Genomic DNA, 24,920 nt, shown 5'->3' with positions numbered 1-24,920 from the left:
AAATTCTGATTTGATATAAACTTCATCTAATGTAAATAAAAAGTGTTCTACATATGAGATAAGTAACTAAAATCACTGGGGGGGGGGGGTTACCCAACATTTGACAACTGTTATGATTTAACCCTTCTTTTCCTTTTTTTTATTTTGTCATCATTAGATATAGTTTTCACCGCATCCCAGTATTAATTACAAATTATTTAATATAATCACCATTAAAACCAGGTTCCATTTCCTTAGTATGTCAACCTATGCATTTATAATATATTTTTTTTGCCTAGGTAAGGCCTAGCCTTATGGCTTGACTAGGCCTAGGACAACTTCTACGGACTTCTATAGAAACTTGCAAGCTTTCAGATGACAAATTTTTACATTTGAGTTTTCAGGGGTTTTTTTTGCACCTAAATATCAGTCATGCAGCTTTAGCTCCTGTTCATCACAAATACATCTACAGTATGTCTATGAAGGTTTTCATTTACCCATGTCATAGTATATCTAGAAGTAAATCTCAAGTCCAGTTGCTCTAGATTTACTTCTACTAGATACAGTGGCTTGCAAAAGTATTCGGCCCCCTTGAACTTTTCCACATTTTGTCACATTACAGCCACAAACATGAATCAATTTTATTGGAATTCCACGTGAAAGACCAATACAAAGTGGTGTACATGTGAGAAGTGGAAGGAAAATCATACATGATTCCAAACATTTTTTACAAATAAATAACTGCAAAGTGGGGTGTGCGTAATTATTCAGCCCCCTGAGTCAATACTTTGTAGAAGCACCTTTTGCTGCAATTACAGCTGCAAGTCTTTTAGGGTATGTCTCTACCAGCTTTGCACATCTACAGACTGAAATCCTTGCCCATTCTTCTTTGCAAAACAGCTCCAGCTCAGTCAGATTAGATGGACAGCGTTTGTGAACAGCAGTTTTCAGATCTTGCCACAGATTCTCAATTGGATTTAGATCTGGACTTTGATTGGGCCATTCTAACACATGGATATGTTTTGTTTTAAACCATTCCATTGTTGCCCTAGCTTTATGTTTAGGGTCGTTGTCCTGCTGGAAGGTGAACCTCCGCCCCAGTCTCAAGTCTTTTGCAGACTCCAAGAGGTTTTCTTCCAAGATTGCCCTGTATTTGGCTCCATCCATCTTCCCATCAACTCTGACCAGCTTCCCTGCCCCTGCTGAAGAGAAGCACCCCCAGAGCATGATGCTGCCACCACCATATTTGACAGTGGGGATGGTGTGTTCAGAGTGATGTGCAGTGTTAGTTTTCCGCCACACATAGGGGCACATTTACTAAGCCACGAACTGGCCGAATGCGTCCGATTGCGTTTTTTTCGTAATGATCAGTATTTTGCGATTTTTTCGGAAAATTATCGCGACTTTTTCGTTACCAATACGATTTGCGCGTAAAAACGCAAGTTTTTCGTAGCCATTCCGAAAGTTGCGCAAAATCTACCGATTTTTTCGTAGCGTTAATACTTGTGCGAAATGTCGAGTACGAAAGATTCGGATTCATTCAAGCTTCAGTAGGGTGACTTTTCTTGGACCAGGTTGGAGCTGCAGGGTGGCTTCCAAAATCATGCTAAGGACCTGATTCACTAAAGTGCGATAAAAATTTAAAAACGGAAAATAATTTGCGCGCGATTCACCATAGTATTATCGCGTGCGAAAAATCGCAATTTTCGCATGGGTTATTTCTCGCGCAAGTTTTAGCGCATGCGTTAATTTCCGCACTGAAAAGAATACGATCGCATGATTCACTCTAACTTTTGCGCGCTAAATATCGCATTCGGCTATGCGAAAATTAACTCCTACTACAGGCAGGCGAAAAATTATAGAAAAGTACAGTAAATGAGTTTTTGGCAATAAAATATGGACTTACAGTGTTATTTATTCAAGTATGTGTCTTTTTACTCAATTTTACTAAAGTCTTGGCATGTATGGAATTTCGCTACTAATATACAGTACTATAGCGGTGAATATGTTGTCGCCAAAATATACAGTACTGTAGCGGCGAATATTTTTTTCGTGCAAAATACATTACTATGCATATTTTGGCGATTTTTTTTACGCGATTTTGTAATCTCGCGAATTGCGGACATTTTGTGGCGATTTTGTAATCTCGTGACATGTGCGACTTCGGGCCATTTTGTGTCATTCAGCCTGGAGGCAGCAAAGGTGAGGATGCCTGGGGTTTCAGACTTGCTACCAGGGGAGAGGCGCTATATAATCAGCGTGCTCCTGCGTGCAGGATATGACCAGCCAACGCCGGGGGACATAGGGATCCACGAGAGGAAGAGGGCAATCCTGGCTGAGCTAAGAGAGGGTTTGCTCGCCAGGTTTGCCCTTGATGTGGGCCCCCACCAGCTCCGGCGGCTGTGGTCCGACCTTAAGCGCAGGAGCCCAGAACTGGTCGCTGAAATTAGAGAAGGTAATTATTGTACTTTATTATGCTGTTACAGTATACGTTCAGTAAAAGATTTAGCAAGTAATTTGAACTAAAGGTACAAATGTAAGAAATGTCAGGGATGATGAAAGTAACATAGTAACATAGTAAGTTGGGTTGAAAAAAGACATACGTCCATCACGTTCAACCATAATGCCAGTGAGGAACTGAAACGTTGGTCACAATAAACCTCTGAATATTATTTCACATATTTGTGACTCCTTGTCAAAATCCTGTGTGTGCTGTCACCCCATGCCTGTCTAGATTTTGTTTTGCCACAGGCACCCAGGTATTATTGTTCCTTATGGTGTGCAGCTTCCCAGCACTTCCTATTGTATATATATATATATATACACATCTATTGTCAAATACATATGCATAAATGAGTTTAAAGCAGGGGGGAAGCAGCAGGGAGCGGCCCATAGTGTGAGTCATTTGGGGGAAGGGCCACGAATGTTTTAGGGGGCCCTGGCTAACAATGTTTGTGTGTCCTTTGTATTGATGTGAGGGTTCACAGGGGGAGGGGCCATTGGGGCGTGGGAGGAGGGGGGCCCAAAAAATGTTGTTGTGAGGGGCCCCGTTATTTATGATGGTGTATGAATGTATATATATATATAATATATTACACAAAATAACATCTTGCAATACTATTTCACAGAACTTCAGCTGGCGCCTCCTCCCCAGGCCCAACCCCAGGCCCTCCAGCCTCTACCGGCCCCAGCGGCCCATCCACCGTCCCCCGAGGCCCAACTATTGGCCCCAGGACCCAGCCAGGCCCCAGAGGCCCCAGCCAGGCCCCCGAGGCCCATCCACCGTCCCCCGAGGCCCAACTATTGGCCCCAGAGGCCCGAGGACCCAGCCAGGCCCCAGAGGCCCCAGCCAGGCCCCAAGACCCAGCCAGGCCCCAGACTCAGATGAGGCGGAGGAGGCCGCCGAGGCCGAGGAGGCCATGGACACCCCCCCTTTACTCCTCTCCCAGTTTGTCCCCGAGTTCCCCTCCCAGCCCCCAGGTTCTCCTGCTGACGAGGGAAGATCACGGTCCATGCAGGAGGACCTGGACAATGTGAGGGCTGAGGTGGCCCAGCTCCGGGGGGAAGTTGCTGAACTGAGGAGGGAAGTCACCGAACTCAAGGGCAGCAAGCCCTAAGTTTCCCCCCCCCCCTTTTTTTATTTTATAAGTAAAAGTTTTTAGTTTTATACTTTTGAACTGAGTAATGTCTCATTATTTATCCTTCATTGATATGGTATTCTATACTTTCATGTAGTTTCTCCTACACTCTTACATTTATCAGTAACACATCAATATGCTATATGGGTTAAATGTTTGCAAATATTCTGGCAACAATTTTGTCTTGAGGCCATTTTGCTGAATAGTAAAACTTGCGTTAATAAGTAGCGTATTTTCTGGCGAGTGTGATAACTGCCAATCCAATGTTTTGTTGCCAGAATAATTGCAATATTATATTTGTCCCCGTTTAATAAAGTGCCCATAACATATTTGCCATTTATTCTGTGTCTAAAATCTCTAACTTAATTTAAGCCACTTTAGCAAACGGACCCCTAAGTATTTGGCTAAATATTCTTAAATGCCCCCCCCCCCGCCCATTTTATTATCTCTAGCACTTCTTTTTTTTTCTTACTTAGATTTTTATAATTTTGGGGGGTTTTTTTGCAAATAAACTTTTATACAGCACCTCTTTAGCACTCTGTGCTCTCCCAGGGCAAAATGTCGCCATTTTTATGCTGCCGATTGTCGCGTTTTTCATGTAATAGGTTTGTTGCGACAATTATTGCATGAAATACCGCGCGTAAAAAAGCGCGAGTATGCTTATAGTGAATCGTGCGAAAAATCCCCAAAATTAAGACGCGGTAAAATTTTTACCGCACGTTATAAATAGCGCACGTTTTATCGCACTTTAGTGAATCAGGCCCTGGGCCTGATTCACTAAAATGCGATAAAACGTGCGCTATTCTTATTGTGCGCTAAAATTTTTACCGCCTCTTAATTTTGGCAATTTTTCGCACGATTCACTATAAGCATACTCGCGCTTTTTTACGCACGATATTGCATGCGTTATTTAACTCGCAAAGACTATTTCAATGCGGTATTTGCTGGTACATGTGCTAAATTACGCACACGAATAGTCGCCGCATATGAATGGTAGCTTAGAAATAGTGTATAAAGATTGCCGCTGCATATAAATGGTGTATATAAATATTAGCCACATATAAATGGTATCATATAAATAGTAGATGCTTATAAATAGTAGCCACTAGTGATGAGCAAATGTGTTCTGGAATATCCAAGGCTATTGTGATACTAATATCTACAGTTAGTACTAGTGGTTGTATTTATAGTTTATGTATGTGAGTATAGATTGGTAGGTGTGGGTTAGGTGTGCTGGGTTTACTTGGATGGGTTGAACTTGATGGACACAGGTCTTTTTTCAACCCTATGTAACTATGTAACTATGTAACTATCTTTGGTGAAAAATTAGCAAATCTTTCTTTAGATCCCCGAAACGGCAAAAATGTTGTGCGGGCAAAAAAATTGTTGCCCGTGACTATTATTTTTTGACGTGCGGTGAATTTTTGCGTTGCGAATTTTTTCATGCGTTTTGCCATTGGCAGATTGTTTTGCAAAACAATGAATGAAATGAAAAAATCTGCCGTGAAAAAATTCAACGCACGTGCAAAAATTCGCTGCAAATCCATGCCTGGCAAAACATTTCATCACTTGTAGCCAAATATAAATAGTCGCGCAAATGAACGCACGCCATGTTAGCCATACACGCCAATACTGTACACGCCAAAATTACTGTATTAAAAATGACCATTTCCCTGCAAACTGGCGGCTGCGTTACTCTGGGGGAAACACATACTTGAATAAATAACACTGTAAGTCCATATTTTATTGCAAAAAACTCATTTACTGCACTTTTCTATAATTTTTCGCCTGCCTGTAGTAGGTGTTAATTTTCGCATAGCCGAATGCGATATTTAGCGCGCAAAAGTTATAGTGAATCATGCGATCGTATTCTTTTCAGCGCGGAAATTAACGCATAACGGTAAAACTAGCGCGAGAAATAACCCATGCGAAAATGGCGATTTTTCGCACGCGATAATACTATGGTGAATCGCGCGCAAATTTACCGCGCAAAAGCGTGCGATAATTTTTAACGCACTTTAGTGAATCAGGCGCCAGGTTGGAGCTGCAGAGTGCCATTGAGTCCTATGGGAGGCTTCCAAAATCATGCTAAGTCTGAAAGTTTCGCCCGCCGCTTACGAGCGCTCAATACGAAAAAGGCGCAACAAGATACGAGCGCATCGTAACGGCTACGAAAAACTCGCGTTTTTTCGCGCAAATCGTATTGGTAACGAAAAAGTCGCGACAATTTCCGAAAAGTCGTAAAGGCGCCGAAAAAATCGCAAAAAATACGAAAAAGTCGGAAAATGTTCGTTTTCCAATCGGATTTTTCCAATTCGGATTCGAAATCGTGTCTTAGTAAATCAGCCCCATAGCGTTTTGCATTTTGGCCAAAAAGTTCCATTTTGGTCTCATCTGACCAGAGCACCTTCTTCCACATGTTTGCTGTGTCCCCCACATGGCTTGTGGCAAACTGCAAATGGGACTTCTTATGGTTTTCTGTTAACAATGGCTTTCTTCTTGCCACTCTTCCGTAAGGCCAACTTTGTGCAGTGCACAACTAATAGTTGTCCTATGGACAGATTCCCCCACCTGAGCTGTAGATCTCTGTAGCTCGTCCAGAGTCACCATGGGCCTCTTGGCTGCATTTCTGATCAGCGCTCTCCTTGTTCGGCCTGTGAGTTTAGGTGGACGGCCTTGTCTTGGTAGGTTTACACTTGTGCCATACTCCTTCCATTTCTGAATGATCGCTTGAACAGTGCTCCGTGGGATGTTCAAGGCTTTGGAAATCTTTTTGTAGCCTAAGCCTGCTTTAAATTTCTCAATAACTTTATCCCTGACCTGTCTGGTGTGTTCTTTGGACTTCATGGTGTTGTTGCTCCCAATATTCTCTTAAACACCCTCTGAGGCCATCACAGAGCAGCTGTATTTGTACTGACATTAGATTACACACAGGGGCACTCTATTTAGTCATTAGCACTCATCAGGCAATGTCTATGGGCAACTGACTGCACTCAGACCAAAGGGGGCTGAATAATTACGCACACCCCACTTTGCAGTTATTTATTTGTAAAAAATGTTTGGAATCATGTATGATTTTCATTCCACTTCTCATGTGTACACCACTTTGTATTGGTCTTTCACGTGGAATTCCAATAAAATTGATTCATGTTTGTGGCTGTAATGTGACAAAATGTGGAAAAGTTAAAGGGGGCCAAATACTTTTGCAAGCCACTGTACATCTACAATATTTCCTTTTCTAAGTAAATGCCACTTTAAATGGTAAGATGTGTTGCCCGCAGCTAAATCTGGCAAAAAAAATCTCTCCAGAATGCTTTCCTCTCAGCGATATAGTGAATTGCTGGTGGAAAAATATATCTGTATATGTTTTGCCACCGGTGATTCACTTTATTGCCAGCGTAGGCCCAACCATATGTTTTGTACCCTTACTGAAGCTGATAAGTAACAATAAAATTAAAAACGATAACATCCACAATGTTGAAATGTTACATCAGCGCTGGGAACGATTGTGAAAATTCTGATTTAATATAATCAATCTTAAACTCTGCTGCCAGGATCCTCCTGCTCTCTCCTAAGAGGGATCCTGCTCAGCCTCAATTAAGCTCACTAGCATGGCTGCCTGTCAAACAAAGGATAGCTTACAAAATCCTTCTGCTGACATTCAAAGCCCTTCACTCCTCTGCTCCTCACTACATTTCTTCACTGGTCTCCCTACATGTTCCTGGTCGTCTCCTCCGCTCCTCTCAGAGCCTCCGTCTTTTTACACCATCCACACCCACTGCGCTCTCCCGTCTTAAACCTTTCTATCTCGCTGCTCCTTACCTCTGGAACTCTATCCCTGAATCCCTCCGTAGGGAAAACTCACCCACTCTCTTTAAGAAAAAACTCAGCTGTTACCTTCTGGAGCACTAAAACATTATTTTGCCCAGTCCTGCGCTTAAGGGCAAATGCCCATACCTGATGCACTCTTACCTTCCAATGTGTGCCTGTATGTTACCCAACCACTCAGATTGTAAGCTCTACAGGGCAGGGACCTCCTTCCTACTGTGTCTCATACCACATGGCACTTATATAAATATATATGTATTTATTATATCACTCGTCCTCCCTGTGTGTAATTTTGTATTCTGTAAGACTGTACAGCGCTGCGTACCCTTGTGGCGCTTTATAAATAAAGTTTTACATACGCTTCATTTATTAGGTGACTTAACATAGTTTATATTATCTGTTGGTTAAGTATTTGGGGGTATAGTTTTCCTTTAATTGGGCTGCTGAGGGGTTTTGGCCATCTATGTACAAATGTACTTGAAATGTCAGGGCCTATTCTGAAGCCCAGTTCAGACCTGCTCTTCTACCACTTTTCCCATTTTTTCTAGCAAAGTTTCCCTTTTGTTCTAGGCTTTCCCTATTTTATTCGGATTTCCTCCCATACGGCGGATTAGTTGCTGCTAAGAAAGCAGGGCAAGCCTCATGTAATGAAAGGTTGCAGCTACCGGCTCATTCCCTTTTCACGCTGCCGCCCAACTCTGTGACACTCCTTTCTTCCCGCCCGTCACGCTTCCGTTCCAGCAGCCAGGCCCAGGTGGCTGAAACATTACCACCTTTTCCTGCCGAATTGAGCGTTCATTGAAAACTTGTGAGCTACTGCACGCAGCAGATTGAAGCCGTGTGGCGACTCTATAGAGAAACGTGCGTTCCGAATTAGTCGCTCGCACAAGTGTTCCAGTCAGCGCAATACTGATTTCTAATGTAGAAGATCCGAGCGGCGGTTATATGTTTTTGCTCTTAGTTGGTTAGTATGGTAGTGACCGGCACTTTTCTTCCTGACTCTGCTTCCGAGATTTCGTCGGCTCCGCCTTTCTGCCTCCCCCGCAGCTACTCCTAAGTTTTGGCGCCTGCGCAAAGCAGCGCAGCTTCCTTCCAACCGCCAGTGTCTGTTTGAACAGGAAGGCGGACATGTTTGTAGAGATTCTGTGAGCCAGGGCGATCGGTGCCGCAACGCTGTACAGTAAAGGAAATACCAAGATTTCTTTCAGGCCCTGTACAACGTGAGGCGGGGGAAAGAGCGTGGCAAGAGCTGGTGGCAGTGCAGGCCTAAGGAGACATGATGAGGCGGCGGGGAGGCCAGTGAGAAGGAGAAGAAGGAGGGGGCACAGATCACACTAGGGGGTGCTGCTTGCGGGTGACAGGGCTCTCTGAATTAAGGCCGGAGCTGTCACGGAGCGCTATTTCAGCTGTCACCTGCTTTGCGTTCTTCTCGCAGCTCTCGGGGTGTGACTATCCCCGGGGCGGGGAGGGGTTGGCCCAGGCCTGTGTTTATGTGTCCGGAGGCCCTAGGAGAGGATGCCGGGGCCCATCACACCACACAGCCGGGCCATGAAGCGGGGGTGAGGGACGCACGGACATTAATCTCAGTAATAGGAGGGAGGATCGGGGAGAGATACGCACATAGATACATATACGGGCGCACCCACATATAGTGCCCCCCTGGCACAGCCCATTCTCACCATGTCTACAGGGGACAACTTCGAGTCCCGCTGCGGGAGGATTGATGGCATCTTACGAGATCCCAAGTCTGAGGTTAACACCGACTGTCTGCTGGTGAGTGTCTTCAGCCCAATAAGTTCAGCTTGTGCCAGTGCTACTGAACTACAACTCGGAATGAGGGACGGGTTAGGGTAGGATAGAGAGGGCATTTATTACTAGGCATTAGCAGTGTCCCAGCTGCAGCCCTTGTTAAACTCCCACTCCCAGTTCAGAAGCAAGCTAAAGGTCTACGGGTCATTCACATTCCCCCACAAAGAAATTCCATTAGCAGGCCTTGCCATTTCTTCCTCTGTGGCGTCTGGGAGTTGTAGTACAACAGCAACTGAGAAGCAGTCAATGGAATTTACTGTTTGTATTATATGGCAACCACAATGGAGCAATAAGCAGTGTTTGTGTGTTGGTTATCCAGGACCAGGTTGTGTAAGTCTGTTGGACTGCTAGAACTGGTGTATGGCCATGTGTAGCTTCACAAGCTGTAAATGTAACCGGGTTGGATCCCATTTTGCCTTTTCCATTAAGTTGCACATGAATTTTTGCAGATGCTGTCAGCTGGTTTATTCTTGCAAGGATTTCATTGTTAATCATGGTTTCGTTGTTAATCAGGGGAGAGAAGGTATTTGGACCTGCCTACTTGTACTGGGGATATCTGTCCCATAAGGCTTATGATGTGGGGCATCTTTAATTTAGCATAGAAGAACCAGACACTAGAGGACAAATTTCTGACCAAAATCTGCCTGTCATCTCTAGCCATCTCTATCTGTAGGAATCTCTAAGGCCTAATACATTTGGGGTATTTTGTATGCCCTGTATTCCACTGGAAAACAGTGGCTAAATGCCCTGCTCCACCTGTCACTGCTTGGGAAGTTTGTTTACTATTAAGCGCTCTCAGCTGATGCGCACGGTGCTATGGGGACTAGTAATGTGTGGTTCAAAAAACTTTGATCCATGTGAACAGTGTTCCCCATCAAGCCTGCCATAATGATTTATATACCTGCATCCAACCTGCTCTGACATCACTGGGGGTGGATCTGAGCATGTAAATAACAGTGGCAATCAGTTTCTCAGGAGTGGGGTTGGGACAGGGCAGGAAAGAAGCTGGGCCACCAGTGATCCCCAACCAGTGGCTCGGGAGCATCATGTTGCTCACCACCCTCTTGCCCATTTTTACATTTCTGGCTTGGAGGCAAGTTTGGAAGCACAGAGCCTCCACATGGGGCTACAAAATAGCCAATCACAGTCCTCATTTGACATCCCCAAATAACTTTTTTCACGCTTGTGTGACTCACTAACACTTTTTACATCTGAGTGTGGCTCACGAGTAATAAAGGTTGGAGATCCCTGGTTTAAACTCTCCTTTTCCATGGTTTTAGGGGCAACTCGTTTATCATTAATATTAACCTCTGTGCACATACAATAACTTGATTTTTTTTTTTGTAAAGTGGTCTGCTAGCCTGAGCAAAATTACATGCAGTGACAGACTAAGGCGTTTAGTCCACCACTGCTAGATATCAGTGGCTTTCCAACTGCCCCATGTTCCGTTAGCCCTAAGGGCTGTGGCACATGGGGAGATTAGTCACGGGCAACTAATCTCCCCGAAATTCCACCCCACTGGCTAAAATGTAAATTGCCAGTGGATGGCATATGAGGTGCCGCGATCGATTTCAGGAAATCGCCACGTATGCCATCCCACCGGCGATTTACATATTAACCGGTGGGATGGCATTTTGGGAGATTGGTCGCCTGCGACAAGGGAGATTTGTCCTGCGGCGACTAATCTCCCCGTGTGTCACAACTCTAAGAAGATGAGTGGTGATTTGCTTATCATTCTATTGGGGATGGTCAGGCCAGTGTTGCAGCATGTTGCTTCTTCATAGGTCACTGTCATGGCGTTGTAGCATGTTACTTTCAGACACATCCAGTTCATATGCGTAATGGTGGCACTTATTATGCCTTATCAGTGTACTTGGCCTGAAAGAATCTGATGAATGTTTGCACTGTCATATGGTTGAAAACAGCAGCAATAAAAACGGCCCCTCTTCCTCTGTCACCACTACTAATGTTAAACAAGCACAGAATTAGCCCTAGCAAATCCTGGTGTGGATGGGTGTAATGTAGTCAGTAGTCTTTCCCAAATGTTGCTTGAACTATAACACATAAATAAACTGCAGGAAGAAGGTGCCTTTATTTTGGTCACAAAACAACGTTTTACCATATTTTGTGCTTCATCAAAGAAATTGTGCTGCTGTTGATTTGGCTGCTTTACTACTGCTAACGTTATTGAATCAAAAGTTTGTTTCTGGAGCACATAGAGTGGTGACAGACATACCTCTGCTTGCGTTAGTGTTGTCTAAATGCACGTGTGATTTAGGCTTTATGATCATGTACCATGACCACCAACCTCATTCCATTTTAAGATTCTTGTTACTCCCACTCTTCTTTCTGCAGTAGCTTATTAATATAATCTGTTTAGAATGTCAGTCACAGCTGGGAAGCTAGAGTTGGGTGACCAACAAATACCTATATTTAAATACTCCTATCAAAGGAAATAGAGTATTCATGGGTTGTGATAAATGAGGTGTCATTAGCGAGGTGACATTGATGATGTTGGCATCCACTTAGTGATAACAGAGCTGTAATGGAGGTAAACACTTGAGTTTTTCCTTGCGCTATACTTTGGGTACAGCTTTACCCACCAGTATTTTGAGTCTGTTACCATAGTTACAGCTTCCAGCCCACCTCACCAGTTGTTAAAACTTGGGGCGGGGGGTGCTGTTGTAGTGCAGCAACTGCTTTAGGGCCAAAGCATGAACATCTCTAAACCAAAGCCTTTCTGTGCAGTCCATAGTCATCTCATATGTGTTCAGCTCGTTGATTCTAAAGATTTATAATACTAATAATTATGGTTAACTGCAGTTGTCTAGACAAACTTTTTAAAGGTGAGGCCATACTTACAATCCTTCTTAAAATCCACATTTATTTTCTTTATTCTGTCCTGAATGGGTATTATTCCTTTTGTGTTGTTTGCAGTATACGTTAAACTTTCAACAATAGTAATTACAGTAAATAATGTAGCACTTGCACCAATTTTTTTTTTTTGTTGTAATCTCTGACATTACTCTTAATAGTGCCCAAAACATATCTTTCTCCCTATTTTCAGTCTGTTTCCATTTCCAAAGCTGGCCATACACGCACCGATAAAATTGCACCAAACATAGTTTAGTATGATTTTCGGACCGTGTGTGGCTCCGAATTATTACCATGGTGATCGGTCATTTAGCTCAGTGCTGTCCAACTGGCGGCCCGCGACCCCCCTCTGTGTGGCCCCCCACCTGTCTGGCTGCTTTGATGGCTTACTCTTGTGTAAGCTTTAAATGGTATCAGTACTGTGATTAACTGCCCCCCCTGCATGGTTCTCACCTCAGATTCAGGCTGTAATCAGGCTGTATTGTTTAAATATGTAATTCCCTGTGTTGTTCACACCTGTTAAACCCCTGCAGTGTTCACACCTTATGCTCAGGCTGTAATCACCCCCATTGTTCCCCTGTTCACACCTCAGGAGCAGTAGAAACCCACAAATAATCCCTGCACACTACAAAAAGAACATATACTGAGGTGGTACTGCAATTAAAAAGTTTTTTAATATATAGTTATTGTGCAGACTGTAGGAGCAGTGCCAGCATTGTGTCACTGTAGGCTGCCTGTGTGTGCCATACACACAGGCATCATAGGGCAAGCAGAGTATGGCATACACAGGCAGGGTAGGGAAGGCAGAGTATGGCACACACAGGCAGAGTATGGCACAAACCATCCAAGAATGGCAAACACAGTGAAAGTATGGCATACGCAGGCAGGGTAGGGAAGGCAGAGTATGGCACACACAGGCAGGGTAGGGCAGGCAGAGTATGGCACACACAGGCCAAGTATGGCACAAACCAGCCAAGTATGGCACACAGGCAGGGTAGGGAAGGCAGAGTATGGCACACACAGGCAGGGTAGGGAAGGCAGAGTATGGCACACACAGGCAGGGTAGGGAAGGCAGAGTATGGCACACACAGGCAGAGTATGGCACAAACCAGCCAAGAATGGCAAACACAGTGAAAGTATGGCACACGCAGGAAGGGTAGGGAAGGCAGAGTATGGCACACACAGGCAGGGTAGGGAAGGCAGAGTATGGCACACACAAGAAGGGTAGGGAAGGCAGAGTATGGCACACACAGGCAGGGTAGGGCAGGCAGAGTATGGCAGGTTTTTGCTGTACTACAACCATTAATATGGGTATGGTCTGTGATAACATGGGTGTGGTTTCAAAAAGGGGAGTGGTCAAAACTGGCTTCCATTATCGGCCCTCCACCACGTAGGTCGGAAAAATTCCGGCCCTCGGTACAACAGAAGTTGGACAGCACTGATTTAGCTGATTGGCCAGGTTAGAAAATTTAGGTCGGAAAACAATAAAATCTGTGCATGTATTGTGTATCTGATGATATCCTTGGGGGACCTACAATGCATTTACAGGAAATCACTTTTGTACGATTGCTGTCTGCCAACTATTTCATGTTCAGAACATCCTCTGATGTGGCTTTATCCTACAATTTCAATCTGAATTTTAGTTTTAGATTGTTGCATTTAAACATAAGATCGATATCCTAGACTAAAGTCTGAACATGTATGGCCACCTTTTCAAAGCTCTAAACTGCAGTTCAGATCAGTCACTTCCTGATTTAGTGTGAAGCTCTGCCCCCTTTGAAGATGGTCAAAGCGTTGTCTCCTGTGCATGCCTAACAGCGCTGGTCAAGGAGCCAGCCTGCGCTAGCAGCTCTTTTTCCAAGCATGCTCCTGTTTGTCTACAAGATTCATACACATCCTGTGCAGGAAAGAAGGACATGCACGTCTGCTGCACAGTGCGCATTTATTACATTGCCTGCGTGTACCCTTGAAGGGTGGTGGGAACCTGCTTCTTACAGGGTACCATGAAGCTTAGCAGTGGACAGAGACTCCTGCTCCTATGCTGGATGATTTTAAATATGGCAGCTATGATAGGAAAAGAGTGGAGAAGCGCCATGTATAAATTAATATGCTTGGTAGTGGATTATATCATTTTAACCTATTGTGTGCTGTACTATAGTGGCTGAAGTAACATAGGTAGATTCTACTGGGCAGATCACCTGCTTTAAGCAGCTGCTGTTTTTTTTACACAGGCAGAGGAAATCTGAATGTCATTCGCTCTTACATGTGACCCCATTGATAAAAATGGCGTCGGCCTGTGTGTAGCAACACTGAGCGGATATCAGTGTGAACATAAAAGTTAGGTGCCAAAATTCACTTAGGGGCTGATTTACTAAGACACGAATTCGAATCTGAATTGGAAAAATTCAGATTGGAAAACGAACATTTTGTGACTTTTTCGCATTTTTTGCGATTTTTTTCGGCGCCTTTACGACTTTTCTGAAATTGTCGCGACTTTTTCGTAACCAATACGATTTGCGCGAAAAACGCGAGTTTTTCGTAGCCATTACGACTTGCGCGAAAAACGCGAGTTTTTCGTAGCCATTACGATTCGCTCGTATCTTGTCGCGACTTTTTCGTATTGAGCGCTCATAAGCGGCGGGCGAAACTTTCAGACTTAGCATGATTTTGGAAGCCTTCCATAGGACTCAATGGCACCCTGCAGCTCCAACCTGGCCCAAGAAAAGTCACCATACTGAAGCTTGAATGAATCCAAATGTTTCGTACTCGGCACGAAAGCTGCGAAAAAGTCGCGACTTTTCGCGCAAGTTTTAATGCTACGAAAAAATCGCAACATTTTGCGCAACTTTCGGAATGGCTACGAAAAAGGCGCGACTTTTCACGCAAGTTTTAACGCTACGAAAAAATCGCAACATTTTGCGCAACTTTCGGAATGGCTACGAAAAAGGCGCGACAATTTTCCGAAAAATTGCAAATACCGATCATTACGAAAAAAACGCAATCGGACGCATTCGGCCCGTTCGTGGGTAAGTAAATGTGCCCCTTAGTGTTGCTCCACACAGGTTGATGCTATGCCTGTCGGAGAGGCTACATGAAACAGCAGATGATAGCTGATCTTCACACTTCGAATTCACGGATCTTCGAATTACGGGAAGGCCATCTCCCATAGACTCCATATTAATTAAATAATTCATTTTAAAAAATATTTTATTTTCCCTCTGTGATACTAAAACAGGGATATAATTAACCCTTATTGGAGGCAAAACAATGCTGCCGGCTGAATTCTCTGGATGTGCAGGGGAGCCAGCGGCTCTCGGCACACTGCACTGTAGGACAGGAGCCAATCAGCAGCTAGGCTGACCTGATAGGGAACTGAAGCCTGTCCTTGCTTGTGTGGGTGCAAGGCTGTGATTGGCTCTCCCCCTGCTACTGTGCTTCTGGCAGGGACTGTTAGTGCACGCCCGCCCTTCATTACCAACACAGACAGAGAACTGATAGGATCTATAGGGAGCTCCAATAAAGGGCCATTTTTACAGACAGGATTAATGTTTAGCCCAAAGTGAAACCAGCATCATATATTATTCATAATTGCCTACAGGGTTAGGGTTTTTCTCATTTATCCAATATGTCTCTTTAAACCCTTGGATATAGATACTACTTTGCAGTTTATATGAATCTTTGTTTCATTTTGTATCCTGCAAGTATACAGGTCCTATGGCATCGGAGGTGCTGCAGGAAGATCTACCAGTAGCCTGTGACATTCTCATGCAACTTATTGCTACAGCTAAAATGATTGAATTGGTACACAGCAATATTAGTACAAATCATTTCTAATTTCTATTTGATGCTCTGTGTAAGGTCACTTCTATGCAAGTGACCTCACTTTAAAAATCTGAAATATTAAGGCTTTTTTGCTGCGTAAAGCTGTTGCTCATATTGATCTCAACACACCTCCCATTAAATAAAGGTCCCCATACACGAGCAGATCCGCTCGCTTGGCGATGTTGCCAAGCGAGCGGATCTTCACCCGATATCCCCACCTACGGGTGGGCGATATAGAGGAGCGTTTAGGTACAAAAAAAAAATAATTAGATCGGATTATGTGGGCGGCAGTGGGGCAGTCGGTTCGGGGACCGCATCAACGAGCCGATGCGGTCCCCGATCTGACTGAATTTTCTAACCTGGCTGATTGATATCTGGCCAATTTTAGGGTCGGGTAGGCCCCTCGTTTCTGCCCCTATGCGGGCCGATAAGCTGCCGAATCGGTCCAAGGGACCGACATCGGCAGCTACTATCAGCTTGTGTATGGGGACCATAAGCCATTGGAGGTAGACAATTATTGCAAAATATATGTATATGTCAAGTGAGGATCTTTCACAACCGTCTGGCCCTTACACATACAGTGGTGTGAAAAACTATTTGCCCCCTTCCTGATTTCTTATTCTTTTGCATGTTTGTCACACAAAATGTTTCTGATCATCAAACACATTTAACTATTAGTCAAAGATAACCAAAATAAACACAAAATGCAGTTTTTAAATGAGGGTTTTTATTATTAAGGGAGAAAAAAAAATCCAAACCTACATGGCCCTGTGTGAAAAAGTAATTGCCCCCTGAACCTAATAACTGGTTGGGCCACCCTTAGCAGCAATAACTGCAATCAAGCGTTTGAGATAACTTGCAACAAGTCTTTTACAGCGCTCTGGAGGAATTTTGGCCCACTCATCTTTGCAGAATTATTGTAATTCAGCTTTATTTGAGGGTTTTCTAGCATGAACCGCCTTTTTAAGGTCATGCCACAACATCTCAATAGGATTCAGGTCAGGACTTTGACTAGGCCACTCCAAAGTCTTCATTTTGTTTTTCTTTAGCCATTCAGAGGTGGATTTGCTGGTGTGTTTTGGGTCATTGTCCTGCTGCAGCACCCAAGATCGCTTCAGCTTGAGTTGACGAACAGATGGCCGGACATTCTCCTTCAGGATTTTTTGGTAGACAGTAGAATTCATGGTTCCATCTATCACAGCAAGCTTTCCAGGTCCTGAAGCAGCAAAACAACCCCAGACCATCACACTACCACCACCATATTTTACTGTTGGTATGATGTTCTTTTTCTGAAATGCTGTGTTACTTTTACGCCAGATGTAACGGGACACGCACCTTCCAAAAAGTTCAACTTTTGTCTCGTCGGTCCACAAGGTATTTTCCCAAAAGTCTTGGCAATCATTGAGATGTTTTTTAGCAAAATTGAGACAAGCCTTAATGTTCTTTTTGCTTAAAAGTGGTTTGCACCTTGGAAATCTGCCATGCAGGCCGTTTTTGCCCAGTCTCTTTCTTATGGTGCGTCGTGAACACTGACCTTAATTGAGGCAAGTGAGGCCTGCAGTTCTTTAGATGTTGTCCTGGGGTCTTTTGTGGCCTCTCGGATGAGTTGTCTCTGCGCTCTTGGGGTAATTTTGGTCGGCCGGCCACTCCTGGGAAGGTTCACCACTGTTCCATGTTTTTGCCATTTGTGGATAATGGCTCTCACTGTGGTTCGCTGGAGTCTCAAAGCTTTAGAAATGGCTTTATAACCTTTACCAGACTGATAGATCTCAATTACTTTTGCTCTCATTTGTTCCTGAATTTCTTTGGATCTTGGCATGATGTCTAGCTTTTGAGGTGCTTTTGGTCTACTTCTCTGTGTCAGGTAGCTCCTATTTAAGTGATTTCTTGATTGGCACAGGTGTGGCAGTAATCAGGCCTGGGGGTGACTACAGAAATTGATATTGAAATTGAAAATTGAAATTGCTAAACCACAGTTAAGTTATTTTTTAACAAGGGGGGCAATCACTTTTTCACACAGGGCCATGTAGATTTGGAGTTTTTTTTCTCCCTTAATAACGTAAACCTTCATTTAAAAACTGCATTTTGTGTTCAATTATGTTATCTTTGACTAATAGTTAATGGTTTTTGATGAGCAGAAACATTTAAGTGTGACAAACATGCAAAAGAATAAGAAATCAGGAAGGGGGCAAATAGTTTTTCACACCACTGTAAGTTCTTAACTGCCTTCCCCTGTGGTTCATCTTTCATGCATTCCACCTCAGAGGATCGCATGAAGAAACAAAGCCTCTACTTTCCAATCCCTGTGCACTCATTGAAGTGCTGGCAAGCGCAGAACACAGGTGGAACATAACTTGATGCCCACAATGTCCCTTCTCCTTTCCCTCATATTATTGAAATACTGTATTGGTTTCAGTTCTCCTCCAACGAAGACCTCCGTTCCTACAGTGCATTGAATATCCCATTAACATACCTGAGAATAAGGAGAGTCCAAGGAATTGTGGCAATTGGAGTCATTACAGATGCATTAAAATCATTAAAAATGTTAAAAATTAAGTTGCTTTAATGCATTAATAAAGTTATTATTTTGTTGGGTGCCCCCCTAAATTGCACCTATCACCCTCTAATTGTTTAACCTACCAGATGTGCAGGTTAATAGGACCTGCATTCCAGCTGGGGAAAACAATAGTTTAAAAAAATAAATAAAAAAATACTGCCCCTGCCATTGCTAGGCTGCCCACACTGCAAGGAGCTCCCAGTGCGGGCAGCCATGTTGGTTTCAACATATGCGCTTAATGAGCACGGCTCCCTACTTGCTTATAATGTGCATGAGCTTGATGTAGTAGCGGTGGATGCAGTTCACCCCCCTACGTTAAACGCATGCACATAATAAGCGAGTTGTGGCACTTGCATGCACATAATGAGCGAGTGTCACAACACTCCCTTCTGGTGTGGGCTGCCTAGGGCTGCCTATTTTTTTTTCTTGTTTTAAAAGCTATTGTTTCCCCCAACCAGAGTGTTTGCTCTGTTAGCCCGAACCTTTGGTGAGGAAACAGTTTTACTATGACAGGCGCCCTTTATGTGTTAGAAGAATTAGTCATATTCAGAGTAAAAACATACACACATTAATATTTGCAGTATTAACATTAAAAGACCTTTAACTTGTATTTCTTTGATTATTGCACAATAAGATGATGAAAGAGTGAACGGAAGTATATTACTGTAAGAGAGAACACTAAAGCAGACACAGACCATGACAATGTGATTTATCATTTTAATGGATTTGATGTTATCACTTGGAAGGCATAAAATAATCAAACAAATAACAAATAATAAACAAATGCTGAGCATACAAATGTTCTATATGGGAGTGTGTTAAAAGTTGCAAAGTAACAAACTATTTGGAAATTTTCTTAGTTAAAGATTAAGGCCTCTCAGATTTGGTATTTGTTTACTGGCTGAAATGTAACTACCACTCTTAAATGCCATCCACCTGTCGCTACTCTCACAGGACTGATTTCTACCTGTAAGTGCTGCACAGTGCATTTTTGAGTCAACATTCATTGAGTGTGTGCACAGTGATTGGCAGATGACAGTTTAATCACTGCTTAAAGGACATGTCAACCCGAAAAATAATTTTTTGCCTAATAAAAGAAAACATAATTCTATATTAATTCCTATATCAATTTATTAAAAATTATTAGTGCTTTAAAAGTTATTTGTAAATGTAATTGCTACAGAAAGCAGCATTTGCTGAACTCCTGGTTGTCACTTATTAAACAAGGCTGCAAGTGCCAGGCTCCTCTTACAAGACATGTCTGTAAAATCTGCTGCCATGTGTTACATTGTTTCACACACTAGCGCCCCAGGGGTACCTGCAGCAAGCACTTTCTTCTGTTGTCAAAATCCCTGGCACATGAGCAGTAGAGTGAGTAGCCGACTCGCTACTCGCAGGTACCCCGGGCTGTTGCGGTTTTCTCCTAACTGGGGCACTAGCCTGGGGTAAAAGGTAAGCGATTAAAGGAGAAGGAAAGGCTAATAAAAAGGAGTTCATCTCAAGCTGCAGGCATACCTTCAGTTGTCTCAATAAGTCTCCCCATATTTCACCTGTTCAGATGATCAGAAGCCAAACCGGAAGAAAAAGCGCTGAGCTGTGTAAAGAATGTTCCCATAATGCCTCACTTCTGCACCTGCTCAGTTTGTAAGACTGTGAGTCAGCTTCCTGCTGATTGGCTCAGATCCACATTCCTAAGGGGTGGGGGGAGTGAGGTCTTAGCATTCTTAAGGGAGGGCAGAGCAGGAGAGGGGAGAGAGCAGAGAGCTGCGTGTCTCTGGCACATGAATTACAGACACAACAAATGTTTTGACAGAGAAGTCAGTGCAGCGTTTCTGTGAGTGGTTATGGCTGTTTTTACATAGACCTTTTTGATAAAGCTTACTTAGTTTTTACCTTTCTTTCTCCTTTTAAGTCACTGGAAGGTGCCTAACATTTTGGCACCCCCTAGTGACTTAGCCTTTCCTTCTCCTTTAAGTGTATACCATGCAACCTAGTAAGAATACATTTCTTGTTTCATTGTGCATAGGGCAGTGGCATATCTGTGTTTAATATTAATCTTAAAGGAACAGTAACACCAAAAAATTAAAGTGTATAAAACTAACTAAAATATAATGTGCTGCTGCCCTGCACTGGTAAAAGTTGTGTGTTTACTTCAGAAAGTCTACTATAGTTTATATAAATAAGCTGCTGTGTAGCCATGGGGGCAGCCATTCAAAGGAGAAAAGGCACAGGCACATAGCAGATAACAGATAAAACACCATTGTATTCTACAGAGCTTATCTGTTATCTGCTATGTAACCTGTGCCTTTTCTCCTTTTTTCCAGCTTGAATGGCTGCCCCCATGGCTACACAGCAGCTTATTATATAAATTATAGTAGGGTTACTGTAGCAAACATACCAATTTTACCAGTGCAGGGCAACAGTACATTATATTTTTATTAATTTAAAGCTCTTTTATTTTTTGGTGTTACTGTTCCTTTAAAGGAAAGGCTAAGTCGCTTGGGGGTGCCAAAATGTTAGGCACCCCCAAGTGACTTCAGTCGCCTACCTTGTACCCCGGGTTGGTGCCCCTGTTAGGAGAAAACAAGACTTCTCGGTTAAAGTTCAGCTTTTCACTCTACTGCGCATGCGCGCGCAAGCGAACACGGAAGGAAGAAGCGCTGCAGCTACCCCGCTATCGCAGCTATCACTGTTGTAGATTGTTTTATTTTATTAGACTAATGGAGGGAGGGAAGGTCTGGTAGTTTAATGTAGTTTTTTATTCTACATATGTGGCACAGTCTCCAAAATCATTGTTTCTCATAGATTTTAATGGCATACATCATGGTTTAGTTCCAGTCAGTTCTGATGCTTTTAGGCTACTGCCAAAGGGTTAGATCATCTTTAAATTAGCTCTTATCTTGTAAATCCTCTTATGAGAAACCAAAACAAGCCTGAACAAGTTGCCAAGGGTATGTGACAGCTCAGAACACATTGTCCCAGCAAAGACTAAGGGCAGTGGCACATAGGGAGATTAGTCGCCCACAATAAATCTTCACTATTGCTGGTGACTAATCTCCCCTACATGCCTTCTCACCAGCAAGAATGTAAATCGCTGGTGAGATGGCATATGCCTTGCTTCGATTTTCCGAAGTTGCAAGGAAACTTTGGGCTACTTTGGTAAACCAAAGCAACACTAAGGCTAATGTCCCATGGAGCCAGTTAGTTGCCCGCGATAGAAGTCTGCTACCGCGGGCGACTAACCACTCTGAAATGCCTTTCCACTGGCAACAATAGGAGTCGGTGGTGGAAAGGCCTATGCATCACTTCGGAAAGCCGAATCGGTGTGGAGGCCTTTCCACTACTGACTCCTATTGTTGCCACTGGAAATGCATTTTGGAGTAGTTCGTCGACTGCAATAGATCTCTGCTAACTTGCTCTGTGGGACAGTAGTCTTAGGCTGATGCCACACAGGGCTGATTCTCAGCTTGCAGAAAAATGGGGCAATCAGCCCCTAACCTGACATGGGAACTATTGTGTCTGCTCAGGTGCAGACATATGTAGCGGATAAATGCTCTGAAATGCAGTGTTTCAGTGCTGATATCCGCTTGCTTGTGCCTTCACCCGGCATGGCACAATGGTTCTGGGTGCTGGCAGTGAAGCAGGCTGGTGCCAGTGTAGGGGTTGATTCTTGGCATGTGGGTTTTCCACAGGTTGAGAATTGACTCCGTGTGGCATTATGCTAAACAAATGAGATATTGCAGAGGCATTAGTCTACGCAGAGACCTAGGTGCCCATTCATTAAAGTACGAATGCGAATCACGAAATACAATTCTTTTCGTTTCAATCTGGAAATTTCGGAACTTTCGTAGTTGTGACAAATCTGATTTTGTTGCACGAAAATCCGATTTTGTGGCACAAATTGTTGCAAAGTACGAAAAAGCTGTGAAAATTTACGAAAAGTTGCAAAAAATATGCACAGTATGAAAAAATAAAATTTTTTTGCAATCAGAAACAATCGTACTTTGATAAATGTGCCCCTAAGGGGTATATTTATTATGCTGTGTAAAAAGTTGTGTGAAACATTACCAGCGATGTTGCTCATAACAGCCAATCAGATGCTTTGCATTGGTTTTCTAACTGTTGAAATCTAATTGCTGATTGGTTGCCCTGGGCAACATCACTGGTAATACTTCACTCCCCTTTTTGCCTTTTTTGCCTGCCCTGAAATTGCCTCCCATGTGGGTGGAAACATCCCTTCATACATGCTCATTAAAGCCCTTTTGATCTGATTATAATGGTAATGATTGTTTTGTCCCAGATATTTTGTTGCCCAGGCAGTATTAATTTAACCAAAATGTGCCTTGAAATGCCCTTCTTGGTGCCTTCCTACTTGCACATCTGTTGATGTCCTAGGCTTGTCTGTGCAGTAGCCTAGCTGTCTGTGAACATAGCAGCTTGGTCTCTTTTACTGGTGTAGTTTTACCATAGACTCCTTCAAATCACGCAATGACACTCTGTCTTGACCATTACTGTTCTCAGATGAAAATCTTAAAATGACCCAAACCACCTGTGATGCTTCCCTTGCCAATATATAGCAAAACATACTGCTTGAGGCAGACAGGTGCTCTGCTGGCATATTACATCCATCTGATAATGTTTCTGCCAATTGGCAACCACCTGCACTACTGCTGTTAATGTTTTTTTTTGACAGTTTTTGTTAAAATCCTTGGACGACATACGATACAACACTGCTGCAAAGGCTTTAGGCAGCAAAGAAACCAGGACCTCTCAGCATTCTTATCATTTCCTTGTACAGCAACAATACCTTGGAATTCATGGCCACCTAGAATTCATAAGGCTATGGCACATGGGGCATTTTCTTCTCCAGCCACTTCAATTACTTTTTTTGACACTGTCAGTGCAGGTGCTTCTTCACCTCAACAGACACATTTGTAGCTTAAAGGTGTCCATACACAGGCTGATAAAAGCAGCCAGTGGACTAAGTCAGCAGCTTATGGGTCTGTATAGGGCCCTCCGATAGACCTACCCAACCAATATCTGGCCACAACTCGGGCAGATATAAAAATCTTGTTGGGGAGGGGACCACATTGATGACCTGTATCCCTGCCATTTTTATCAGATTGAGGGTCAAGATAGGGTCAACCCAATATTGGCCACCTCAGGATCACCATATAAGGGAAATATCTGATAGTTTGATAACTTCGTAAGTAGAGTTTTTTAAAGCTGGCCATATACGCACCGATATCATTGTACAAAATGAGGTTTTGTACAATATTCTGTGCGTGTATGGCAGATCGACAAGAAGATCTATGGTCGTAGGAAAGGTCATAATTGTAAGGTGTATGGCCACCCTTACACAGCAATGGGATTGACTGTAGACTGCTTCATCCCTCCAAAGCCAAGTGCTGGGATGGAGGGCTCCCTATGCAGGAGAATTTTGCTTAGCATAGAAAATTATCCCCTGAACTTCCCTCATTGCACTGGGATTTGCTGGAGAATGAGATCAGATAAGAAAATAAGGGCAGTGTGGGCTGGGCTGCTAATGCCAGGAAGGGGCTGTACATGTTACAGGTAATGCAGTAGGACCGTTATAGAATTCTAAGGGAAACATCCTTAATGTCCATAGGCATGTTTCCCAGTTAGTACAGTCTAATTAAACAGAATGTAACTTCTCCTTCTACTGTTAGCACCATAACTTTTAATTAAGCAGTTAAGTAGCAGTGTATTTACAGTAGGTGTGTGTTCTCTTCCTCTTCAAAAGGGAAATATTTTTTAGTTGATGTCTGCAATAGTTAAGTAAAGAAGAAATGCAATGAGTCCCTAACAGACCTCATCAAGAACAGTAAGTTTGTTGTCTCTGGGGAGATGCATGTGTTTATAAATAGCATAATGGGAAGCACATGAATTGGTGCAGATTAGTTTTCCTTCTTGCTCTCTGGATTCTTTGTTAGAAAAGGCTTTGTAGATTATTCTGACTCTAATACAGTTTTGTAAGCTGGGACAAGACATTAATAAAGTGAACAGATTTTCAGGATTTCATTTTTAGCAGTTATTTTGTAACTGAATCTAAAAAAAAAAAAACTTAAGCAACACAAGTACTAGTATCTGTTATTAAATCAACTGAACATTTGTCATATTAACAGCTGATAGTATTAAAATATTGGAAGAATATATTTTTGCAAGGGTCTTAACCTATGGCTAAGAACCCATCTGAGATCTATCGTGGGCTACTAACCGCTCAGAAATTACTTTCTGCACCCTGCTTCCCCCTCTGTTTTTTGTATTTTTATGTTAAATTGAAAAATGCAAAAATAAAAACTTTAAAAAAAAAAAAATGACTTTCCGGGAAAGCCCTTTACATTGCTTCCGTATTTAGAAGTCGTGCAAAGTTTCCTTCTGCGGGCAATTTT

At 43.1% G+C, this 24,920-nt stretch overlaps 1 protein-coding gene across 1 annotated transcript in view; it reads left to right on the top strand.

Moving 5' to 3' along the window:
* Positions 1–7,827: 7,827 nt before the first annotated feature.
* The window catches only part of rock1 (Rho-associated, coiled-coil containing protein kinase 1), a 77,910-nt gene continuing 60,817 nt past the window's right edge, over positions 7,828–24,920 (top strand). The window contains exon 1 of the mRNA XM_002934134.5: positions 7,828–9,218. Coding sequence (XP_002934180.3) covers positions 9,126–9,218 — 93 coding nt within the window. The 5' untranslated portion in view covers positions 7,828–9,125. The remainder of the gene's footprint in view (positions 9,219–24,920) is intronic.

The sequence above is a fragment of the Xenopus tropicalis genome, chromosome 6, assembly GCF_000004195.4.
Source record: "Xenopus tropicalis strain Nigerian chromosome 6, UCB_Xtro_10.0, whole genome shotgun sequence".
Classification (NCBI taxonomy): domain Eukaryota; kingdom Metazoa; phylum Chordata; class Amphibia; order Anura; family Pipidae; genus Xenopus; species Xenopus tropicalis.
Note: the sequence above shows the minus strand (reverse complement) of the source record. Positions and strands in the feature narration are given on the sequence as shown.